At 42.8% G+C, this 11610-nt stretch overlaps 2 protein-coding genes across 2 annotated transcripts; both read right to left on the bottom strand.

The window, feature by feature from the left end:
• Positions 1-2936: 2936 nt before the first annotated feature.
• On the bottom strand, positions 2937-6380 carry LOC133892887 (ADP-ribosylation factor 1). Its single transcript, XM_062333876.1, has 6 exons — positions 6233-6380; positions 4589-4659; positions 4206-4325; positions 3674-3792; positions 3468-3549; positions 2937-3275 (listed from the first exon to the last, which is right to left on the bottom strand). Exons 1-6 carry the CDS (start codon positions 6378-6380, stop codon positions 3270-3272), a joined length of 546 nt encoding a protein of 181 aa, XP_062189860.1. The 3' UTR covers positions 2937-3269.
• LOC133892889 (acyl carrier protein 1, mitochondrial-like) lies at positions 6278-11327 on the bottom strand. The gene is made up of 3 exons (XM_062333877.1): positions 11031-11327; positions 10758-10947; positions 6278-6396 (listed from the first exon to the last, which is right to left on the bottom strand). The coding sequence occupies exons 1-2, from the start codon at positions 11253-11255 to the stop codon at positions 10771-10773; spliced, it is 402 nt and encodes a 133-aa protein (XP_062189861.1). The 5' UTR covers positions 11256-11327; the 3' UTR covers positions 6278-6396; positions 10758-10770.
• Positions 11328-11610: the final 283 nt, after the last annotated feature.

Here is an 11610-nt window from a genome sequence, read left to right as displayed (position 1 = left end):
TTATATATATTACATATGTTATGATTGTTCGTCATTTCACGTATTTAAAAATCAACTACATTAAAGATCTAATAAGCAAATTAATATTATATTTTCATAAAAGAAGTTATGTTCGAGCGAGAGGCAGTAGGGGCCACCGCAGATGGTCGACAGGTTGCACTCCGCCTCCGTGACAAGGGTGGCGGCGAAGCTCCGCTGCGCCTCTCTGGGGCAGCCTGGTAAGTCCTGGAGGCGGCCCTCGTGCTGTCCCCCTGGCGCGATCACGCCGTTCATGAGGATGCTCAGCGCCACGCTCCGGCAGCACGCCGCGATGTCCTCGAGCTCCCGGCAGCACCTCTCCTTCCTCGAGCTCCCGGCAGCGCCTCTCCTTTAAAAGTTTTCGTATCATCGGTTACTCGGTTTTCAACTTGGTTGATTGGGCAGTCACCCACCAGTACAAAAAGTTTATCACTGTCGAGCCAGCACTAAAAATTCGATATTTTCAGGGTTGAACAATACACACGGGCAACATGTCAAGATTGCACGTCGCAATTTCTTTCATGCAAAATACAAACGTGTATAGTTTGTGGGAGTCAAACCTACAATCTTATCTCTTTACCTGAAGTTTCCTTACCATCCTACCTCACAGTTGTAATACAAAATATACATACATACATATATATATATATATATATATATATGTATGTAGGACACCTATTTCATACTCCTAGGAGTATGTACTTTCACATACAATATATCACATAAACAAACACTTTATACTCTTTTATCATTTTTAGTATACTCTAATACTAATTCTAAGATACTCCAATATAAGTTGTATGAAAAAAATTCAATGTTAGCCTTTCATTTTTGCTATATACTCTTTTTTATATATAAAAGAAGTATATACGCAAATTATGATAAAAAATCATGGAATCTTATAAAAAATTTTGTGGGATTTGTATTGTAGCATCTTATAATTACTAATGAAGTATATTTATAGTGATAAAGAAGTATAACACACGTGTAAAAGTGGTATATGAGATGTGGGAGTACATACACCCAGTAGTACATACTAGTTTTCCTATATATATATATATATATATATAATCTAACTTCATATGAATACCTAACTCCATATGAATATATTATAAAATTTCAATTATCTCACCATAAACATACAAACCTACACATGTTTTTCACAACTTCATCATGAACCAATAAGCATTGCATATATCATTTCATTATATGATTATTATCACTAAAATTCATCCTTTATCTAACCTATATTTTTTATTATTATTTATGTTTCATCTACGTTGGGCCAACATAAAAGCAGATGAAGAGTTTTGTTGAATGCATTTTATATGTATAAATATGTTAATATTTTTAGTGTTTATGAATTTTATATAGTATTATTGCATAGTGTTATTACTATTTTTACCCTTATTCATGTTGTTTAGGAGTGTTATGTACTCCCATGAGAGAGAAAAAAAAGTTGATCTCGATAAGTTAGATATGGCAAATTATTTGTGATCCATATTTGGATTAATAACCTCAAATAAAAAAAATCAACTAAAAAATTGTAGATCATGTTGATAGCCACAATTTTCATATAAGATTTGTCTCCATCTAACTTCGTATGAAAAGATTATGAATTTTTTAAGATAAATTATCATTTATTGTCACTGTCAGTTCATAACAAGAATCGACAGTGATACTTCCTCTATTATTGCTACCGGTTCATAATATAAACGATTATAAAAAAAATATTTTTACTATCGGTTCATATCAACAACCGACAATAATAGTATTAGTATCAATTTTTTACATGAATTGATAGTGATAATTGATTTCACTACCTGTTATTTTTTATTGACTTTTAATACTAGTTCTTGATAAGAATTAGCTGTGTTATTATCTGTTTTAGTTGAATCGGTTGTGATAAGATATAGAGAATAGTGTATCTGTAATAATTACCTGACGTGACTATTCATCCTCTGTGAAACCGGTGTCATGGTGTTGAGCACTCGATGACGATCTGCGCTGCTTCACTGGTTACAACGTTCTCCACTACATTAATTAGGTCAGTTCACCTGTCGCGTTATCCATCAAGTTCAATGGTGAATACATTTTCATGAACTCTAAAATGTTGAAGGTCATGTTTAGGACTGCATTTATGACACCAAGTTGAAAAACCGAACTGAACAAGCCAAACTAGACTGATCAACTCGGTTTGATTTGTTTTTGGTGTACGGTGTAGTTCCTACAAATCTTGGATTTTGGAGGTTATTATCCTAATAAAAACCAACTGTAAATCGAATGCACCAATCTAACCAAAGTTTTAAAAAATCACTCCCAAGCAGCCCAAGACCAATAGTTTGAGTTTTCATATGAAAACTATTTACACAGATGTCTTTATAACTAAATAAAATACAAGTGAAATCAAAATATAAAAGTGCATTCACGATCACTATATGTATCTATAGAAAAAACAATTATACCTCAATCCAAACTAACAATTAATACATCAGAGTCAGGAATGGTCATAACATTTCCATATTTCTTTTTACAAGTATAAAAATAGTTTCTCTCCCAAAATATTATATTAAAGTATAACTATTCACCAAATAAATTTCTTCTTCCATCTAATTACTTCCCGTAAAAACTCTATATTGGTAGGACCCTTGTAGTTCACGTCACCTCGGAGCATTACGTTCACAAGAGGTAACCCTTCACGTCACGACTCGTATATAAAGATCGAATTCACACATCCAAGCGATTCAGATGTCCTCATATTCCAACATTGAAAGATCGATGTTCACTGTCCGCATATTCCAACAATTTCATATACAAGTTTTCCTTAATATCACATCACCTATCAAAGGTGGTTGGGTGGATTGCCTCTTATATTGTTGTCTCTAAAACCTCCACACCACCTGGGGACAAAGACAATGCAGAAACAAGCAATGCCTGGTATCCGATATACGATGTAACACGATATTGGAGGTCCTGTGCGAATATAATAACCAGGTAATACATAGTAACTTCCCAAAGTAACATGATATCCGAACTCCTTGTGCAAAATGAACAGGTCTAAAGAACATCAAAGAGTAGAACAACATTTAACAGTGACATCTGTGTAACCAGTGAAGCATCGCAGATCGTGAGATCGAAAAGGCGATTCTGTCCCGGCAGAAGACACCTAACAGATTGAAAAGGTGATTATGTCCTAAGTTTCCATGATACATCCGGAGCTCCTAGTCAGTTCGCAGTTGATATCCCAGGCCTCAAGCCTACAGGTGCACAAAAACGCAGGAAATAGATCAGGTTGACAAAGTGTGAGCACTACAATTTCAACAGGCTATGTGCTCTTGCTAGCATAAAAGAAGACTAGTTGGCAACAAAGACATGCATGTGCACTAGAAGTATCTCCAGATCGATCATGCGGAAGTACATTTGTAACTGAACAGATAAGCTATATATACCTTGCTAGCAATGTTGCTGGATAGCCAGTCCAGGCCCTCGTACAGACCCTCACCAGTTGTGGCACAAGTGCTCTGGATGTACCTGTTGTCAAGAAAAACACGTTGAAAGTGAGCCGATGATTTACATCTGCAGCAGATTACCGATTACCTGCAAGTCACAGAAGTAGCTGCCTAGTTACAAATGTTTTACTTAAGTAAACTTTTACCAGTGTCGCTGGCGCAGGGAGTGTAATCCAAGCTTATCAGTAATCTCAGCAGCATTCATAGCATTGGGAAGATCTTGCTTGTTGGCAAAAACAAGCAACACAGCATCACGTAGCTCATCCTGCAATCAGTACCAAATGAATTTGACTTAACAGTGGCACAAATATTTGAGTTTGAAAAGTGAATGTACTTCTGATATTATCCAGAAGGAATGTTATGAGCAATGAGACCACTTTTTATCCTAAATGGGTCAAGAAAAATAAATAGGCACTGTAATAAAAAATAGCCAAAGAAAAAGATTCATTTGAAGCAGGGTCAATCCTTTCTTACTAATTTATGGTAACACAAAGCAACTAGTGTGCCATTTCTCAAAATAACTTGTTGAACAATGATAGTCACTGCTCAGTAAAGGATTGCTTTGTCCATCAAAATGTTCTACCACGTGAATGCCAATGCAGCTGCAATATTCATAAATTAACTGTCTTGCTACAGTATATAGACAGCATGATCAAGTGACCCAGGAGAGTAAATTACCTCATTCAGCATCCTATGGAGCTCATCTCTTGCCTCAACAACACGGTCGCGGTCATTGCTGTCCACAACAAAGATAAGACCCTGTGTGTTCTGGAAGTAATGCCTCCAGAGAGGTCTGATCTGTTTTTAGAAAAATGAGTGCAAGTCAAAATGTGATGGAACAAGAAGTAAATACTTCTAGAGAAGACAGAGATGGTAGGTCATAGACCAAGCCAAACCCCCATGTTTACTTTCTATAAACTGATCTGATACCATAATGTCAACAATCAAATCACAATCTAGAAAATTAAACATCAAAACAGGAGAATGCTGGCTCTGGCAAAACAATAAAAAAAGGACAACAGTGCATCATGCAGAATAAAAAATACTGCAGGAAATTATACCTTGTCCTGACCCCCGACATCCCAGACAGTGAAGCTAATGTTCTTGTACTCAACAGTTTCAACATTGAAGCCTGCATTTCAAAGGAAATCACTCCTATCGTAAGATACAAGATATAGGAATACACAACATCACAGTTCTGTTATCGCAACAAAAGCATAAGAAACATAGCACTAGAGGCCACGCTATGCGTTAAGGTTTAAACAAACCATGGGCCTCTTTGACAGAGCTCCCAAAGCAACTCCCCGACTAAAATCAGTGTGAGCTCTGCAAAACGGCAGTTTGCAGGTTTCAACTCCTAGAGTGATTCCATGTGAGTGATTCTTTGAAATGAACTCTATGCTGGGGAGCTGAAAAAAACAGCTTCCCATGATTTACTTCCCTAACACAATCACTTCTTCCATAATGTTTACTTTAGAGAATCACATTCAGCTACAGACTCACTTCCTACAGAGAATCGCTCCCCTTAGAGAATTTGGATGGCGCCCCCGGGGGGGGGGGGGCTCTACCAAACAAGCCCCATTATATCCAACAAATGTTGCTTTAAACCTACGTAATTTTTAGCAAAACCCCTCTTCAACTAACAGAAGATATTGGCCCAGCGTGGAAAACATGCATTGAAAGCAGAGGTGCCATGATAATGGCTAAATGAACCTTCTGTCAGTCCAAAATGCCAAAATTCCCGTTCTTCAAAGCAGACAGAAAACAGTTTGTAACTCGTACATCAGCTCCTATTACAAGACAACACAATTCTCAAAAGAATAACAATACATCGAGAAAGAAGGCAAGCATTATATTCCTATTCGCTACATAGGAGTTTAATGAAGCACTACCCTACTAAAGATGGCAGTCACCCTTTCACAACTTTTACTTCATACTTTCAGGCATATCAACATTTTCTATGAAGAAGAGTTTGGGACAACTGTAAGTAATCTAGCACGTAATAAATTCATGAATCAATGGCAGGGACCTTAAACACTCCTAGAAGGCTAGAATGAATACTCAAAACTTCAATGAATTACGCATTTATGTTCATTAGCAACAAACAGATCTAACAGTCACATAAGCTGTGTGCAAATCAAATCAAGCATGGCAGGAGCACTGGTTAAATAAGTTGAACGGTGGTATGAACCATGTGTGAATGAGCTTTGTTAACTTGTTGGGGCATGTATGAACCGAGTGTGCAGCGAGTGCTGCAACTAGATAGAGAGGAAGCGCAACTCTGGATCTTGGCTGGGGCCAGAGATTTAGCGGGACATGGGTCCTGTCTAGCAGTCATGTGTGTTCAGGTTGGTCGTGTCATTTCGTCTATGGCACGCATATAAATTCTGAAACCGCAGTGTGTGTGTGTGTGGGGGGGGGGGTCTGTACTTCTGCTTTTATTCCTTCTTAATGCAATGACATACAACTCTCCTGCTGCATTTAAGGAAAAAAACTTGTTGGGGGATTTGAGCCTGCAGACACTCAGACCTTAATCTGAACCGATCAGGTTTGGATCAAACACGGATCCGATAGATCCGCCATTTAAGCATGGTTATTGTTAAAAAAAATGCTAACAGAGCTTTGTTTTTCCTTACACCATCGACTCTGCACAACCGAACGCAAGAATAGAATCCGAACATGCACGAAAGAACCGTGCGGCTCACCGATGGTGGGGATGGTGGTGACGATCTCGCCAAGCTTGAGCTTGTAGAGGATGGTGGTCTTTCCGGTGGCGTCGAGGCCGACCATGAGGATCCGCATCTCCTTCTTGGCGAAGAGCCGGCTGAAGAGCTTCCCGAACGCGAGCCCCATCTTCCCGCCTCACCACCTGCAGCCAAATGCCATTCCCGCAGTTAGATCTCCGCGCAAACCATAGGCAGCAGCGACGGATCGCGCCGTAGCGTCCCGGATCTAACCCGGGCGGCGCGGGGCTCATCGAGATCGGCGACACCGGGAAGGAGATCGGAACTCGCGACAAACGAAACAGATCCGCAGAACGGTCTCCAGATCTCGGGGGGCGATTTCTCGGCCACGCGAGGGGAGTGATCTAGGAAACGATCGAAGGAACAGGGCCCATCGGATCGGGAGAGGGGGTCAGGGGCTCACCTGCGCCGCTTGGAGTGCGAAAACCAGATAAGGAATTGGGGATCGGGGTTGGGTTTGGAGGAGGAGACCTGTCGGTGAGGGGAGGGGTGGAGGTGGGGAGATATTAACAAGCTTAGTGCCGGATTTCTTCTCTCTTTTTTTTCTCTTAACTGGCCAGCCAATGTCGATGGATTATTGGCTTCATAATTCTATCGGATCTTAGATCATAGGATGGTGATTCAACGGTATTTCTATCTCATCGCTTTTCGATAAGTATGAAGTTCTTTCTTGTGACTTTATTCGACGTCATCATATCCGATCTCTTTCTTCATACGTGCGCTACCTCCCAACGTGTCGCCGTTGACGTCCCGAGCGCCGACGTGGCCCGTCATCGAGCTCATCCACCGCTAGCCCTCCCTCCCCCTCCGATTTCCCTCCTTCCACGACGCTATCAATGGATCACACGCTCCCCCACCTCCATTGCTATCCCAATTGGCTCCGGCAATACCACCACCGCTGAAGCCGCCACCTCTACAATTGATCCCTCGCTAACCCGTCGTTGATGCTCACCCCTGCTACCACCACAGACCAACCGACCGTCCCCTACCACCGCAGCCGGTGGCGCCCCCGCCACCTCGCCATCCCGCCCACTGCTCGCCACCACCACTAGGCCGGTGGCCTCCCCCGAAGCTCCCTCTACATCCATAGATCTTAAATTCTCCCTCGCTCTGAAACCTAAACCTCTAACCCAACTAAAAACCTAACTTTACCAGAGTTAATGGAGCTCGCCGGAGGTCATAGAGCTTGAGGAGTCCAGCACGAATCTCTTCATCAATCATGTAGCAAAACTCTTTTTTTTTCTTTCTCTTCTCTTTTTTGTTGGTTGAGCTTAAATTTTATAGACGGTAGATGATAGCATGTTTTATACTATCATATTTTTTGCTGAAATTTGTCACGACCTTTAACATTGAGTTTTGGTTGGTTGGTTACCCAAATCGGTATGTGTAACGGTGCCACAATAAAATTTCTCTTGATCAGGAGGGGGTAGTGGAGAGAAAGAGGGGTGAGTTTAGCTTCTGGTTATTACCGGATCCTGAATAAATCGCTCAGATTAGCCTAATAACTTTGACGATTAATTTTGTATGTGGATCATATTCTTTGTTTCCAGCTTCGTATTTGTCTTCGTATTTGTCTGGATCCTGTACCATCTTATTAATTTATGTCTATTTATTTGATAATTACATGAAACTCAACCAATGCTAAAACACAACCGCTCCGAACCCTTCGCCCCTCGTAGCCTCTGTTTCAAAGACGCACTCAGTGCCCCATCGTGATGCCTCAACGGCACCAACCACCTCCTTCTCGGCCACTACTCCACCACCACCCTAATGCTAGCCTCTCATGTATATCCAAGCCCTCGCTCTACCTCCCCCCTCCAACAACTCCCTCTTTGTAGTACAGCCCCATATCGATGCCTCACCGGCTAATGTCACCTCTTCCCCTACCTTCGACAATTGGATTTGATGTCCCATGCTATTTTGTGCCAGAAAGGTAACGCTGCTCAATACTGCCACCCGCCATTCTCTTGCAAATCTGACAGCCACCGTAGTTGCTGCCTCCTAGCCTTAGCCTTCTCAGCCTACAACTAGTAATTGTTGCCAAAGATGACGGTGGACGATGATAAAATTCTATTATGTCCAATCGCTTGAAAACTACGGGAACAATTTTATTATTGAGCTAGCGAGACATGCTAAGACAAAATGTAATTTACTTTCATTCCAAATCAATGTATTATAGTTTTAAGCCAAAAACAAGCGTTGCAGGAGCATCTTTGAAACCAAGCTTTTAAACCCACCAAACGGATCTCACTAAGAAGCCCCTCAGGTAATCACATGGGACATGAAGCCTCATGTAGAACGGTGGTAAGCTCTTGGGATGGGAAGTCGTCGAAGCACCATGTCAAAACGTTTTCCTACTGAAGGGTTAATTATTTTTTTGCCACTCTAACGGATGACAACTTCCCAAATGACACATCTGCAGTTCCCGAATGTTGCCTGATCCCCATGAGACTTCGCTAGTTTGCCACTATTTGCAATTTTCAGCGCCACCTAGCAACTTTTTGCGTTTTCCAAGGCATTCTGATGTTGCATTTCATGCACAATGATACCCATGCCCTCTCTTCTTCTCCTTCTTCTTACATGCCAAGCAGTAGAGCTCTTCTCTCCCTCCCAAATCCGTCGCCTCTTCCCTCCCTACATTCTTCTTCATTCCACAGCCACAGCGATGTGAGAGGCCGCCGCCCGCGTAGGCGCACGCATGTCGTCCCTCCTCCATCACAGAACTCCACCGATCCAACCACCGAGGTGCCCCCCATCTCCACACTCCCCGATGAGCTCGTCTTCGAGTGCCTCGCCTGCGTCCCACTCGTCATCAGCCTTGCACGCACGCACAACTGTGCAACAATCGAGCCTAAGAGTGAGGAGGATGGAGTACACAGTAGGTCAAGGAAGCTCAACTGGACTCTCCTCCGTCGATTATGTGCTTCCCGTTGCTTCCCCGCCCCAATCGAACTCGCCCGCCGGCTCTTCCCCAACTCCGGCCACCACTCCCTCGACTTCGCCGCCCAGTCCGCCGCTACGTAGCTCTCCAACCCAAACGAGTTCACTGTGAGCTCCACCGTGCTGCATTGGTGCTCGTGCACCCCTCCCCCTCCTTGGAAATATACAATAATTATACTCTTGTTTACCCCAATGATCAAGAACTAGGAAGCAGCAATTAGAAATAAAATTTACATAGAAAAATGGAGGGAATACTAACCAAACAACAGAATGATTCTTCACCGTCAAGCAATATAACCAACACGAATGCATTACTCACAGCAACAAAGCAAATCAGCCATAACATGCTACAGGATTTATATTACTGTATAGAAGACAGGAAAGACGTGCATACGGCAGACCACAATTATTTTCCACCAAATTTCAACAGAATAAAGCTGATTTTTTGGTCAGCAACTCCAATTCGTGCTAAGTCAGTCAGCACCAACTCAAGTAGGACAGGCAGGTCAGATAGTAGGGTTGTATCTAGTAAAAGATTGCTTACTGCCATGAACTAACAGAACCGATTGCAGCAACCTGCATGAAGTAGGTAAACAGTCTGATACTGAATTTCAAGATACTGAACACTTGACCAGCTAAGTATGCACTTGTGTGTGTTCAAAAAGTTAAATAGCCACTGATCAGTAAGACATTAATAGTTGAACAGATATCTCCCGCACCAGACAAAGCTAATCAACTAAGATTGCCGGTACAAAGTGAAAAAAAAAATTAGATGCAAGAGAATGTGGTAGTAGTGCAACTAACAGAACAGAGCCTAACCTTCTCTATTTCTGCTGAGATTAACGCAAACCCAAAGTCTTAGAGTGAAACATGGACTTTTTTCTGAAATGTTTTTCTTTTGATGGAAAGTATCTTTTTTTTTTGTGGCAAAATGTTAGCACATTGTAATCGCATATCAGAAGTTTGCCCAAACTTTATGGTTTTAGGCAAAGATGTTTAACTGCAATTGTAGTTAGAACTCACCTTCCCTTGATCCCTTCTCACGCAACAGTTGGAATACTTTTAACTAACCAAACCATAATTTTGTCACATAAAGCACATTCAAAATTTCAGTATTACAAACAGGACGATAGCAAGAGGCAACATCACAGCTGTTGTAAAAACTACATGAATTTTCACCTCCTACTTCAATCCCCATAAGCAACGAACCATCATTTGTTTATCAATTATGGATCGGTTCTCATAAACAGATGGAGGAAAGCTGGTAAAAGAACGCACCAAACTATCAGGAACCCAATTTGCACAATCAAATTATGGAACAATGGGCAGGCTTGTAACCAGCTAAACTAGTTTGTCAACAACAACGCATACATATAACAAGCGCAAAAACAAGAATCTAACATTACACCATCGCAAAAGCAAAATGTTAATGTTTTGTTCGACATCATCGTCCACCACAACACATGGCGGAGCATCAGGGACCAGTTTTCATGAGCCACTTCAGCCAATTATTCGCCCTCTGAAAGAAAACCAAGAGAAGCCTCACCTCCGGCGAAACCTCAACCGGCCATGGGGTGGTTGGCGACGTACTCGATTGCAAGCGGGAGCGACTCGATCTTGTCGGCCTCACGGTCCGGGATCTCGAGCTTGAACTCCTCCTCGATGGCCATCACAACCTCGACCGTGTCCAGGCTGTCCAGCCCCAGATCCTTCTCGAAGTGCGCCTCGGGGGTCACCTGCCACAACCGTCTCTGAGGGTTAGGGTTTGGATGCGGCGCGATGCGATGTGGGTTGGGTGGAGCGCGGAGGTCCGGGTTACCTTGGAAGGGTCAACCTTGGGGTGGCTCTTGAGGACGTCGAGGACGCGGTCGACGACCTCGTCGCGGGTGAGGTGGGCGTCGTGGGAGGACATGGGCCGCGCGAGCCACCGCGCCAGGGCGTGCGGGTGGGACGCCGCGGCGGCGGCGGTGGCGAGAGGGAGCGACAGGGAAGGGGAAAGGCGGATGCGGCGGAGGATCGCCGGACGGAGCGCCGCCGCCGCCATTTCTCACCGCGCCGCTCGCTGCCTTGGGATTTAGACTTGGCCGGGAGTGAGAGGAGCGAGCTGACCCTGTGCACCTGGGACGCGCCGTAATACTGTAGCGATTAAACTGTTTATAAAGTACTGTAGCAGATAATATGGTACTTCTATTCCAGATCTACTTAATATTACGGCACTGTTTATTCTCTGATTTTACAGAAGTGAAATCAGAGGATACGATTTCGTGCACTGGCCTCTTTCTGCCGCGCTTAGCAGGTGGGCCGTAGCTAATCTATTTGGTAATTTCTACTGGCAATGTAAATCACCAAAACCATACTTCACCCGTGAATTCAACCTCCTAATTTTGTATCTTCCCCTA

The sequence above is a fragment of the Phragmites australis genome, chromosome 15 (genome assembly GCF_958298935.1).
Source record: "Phragmites australis chromosome 15, lpPhrAust1.1, whole genome shotgun sequence".
In the NCBI taxonomy this organism is placed as follows: Eukaryota; Viridiplantae; Streptophyta; class Magnoliopsida; order Poales; family Poaceae; genus Phragmites; species Phragmites australis.
This window is presented reverse-complemented; position numbering and strand designations above follow the sequence as displayed.

Bases quoted from the DNA above. Each gene is read 5' to 3' on its own strand.
- LOC133892887 (XM_062333876.1), bottom strand. From the start codon at position 6,380: ATGGGGCTCGCGTTCGGGAAGCTCTTCAGCCGGCTCTTCGCCAAGAAG. The intron at 4,660-6,232 runs GTGAGCCGCACG...TTTGAAATGCAG, and splicing joins CACCACCATCCCCACCATCG to GCTTCAATGTTGAAACTGTT. The intron at 3,793-4,205 runs GTAATTTACTCT...TACTGATTGCAG, and splicing joins TCCATAGGATGCTGAATGAG to GATGAGCTACGTGATGCTGT.
- LOC133892889 (XM_062333877.1), bottom strand. From the start codon at position 11,255: ATGGCGGCGGCGGCGCTCCGTCCGGCGATCCTCCGCCGCATCCGCCTT. The intron at 10,948-11,030 runs GTAACCCGGACC...CGGTTGTGGCAG, and splicing joins CCAAGGTTGACCCTTCCAAG to GTGACCCCCGAGGCGCACTT.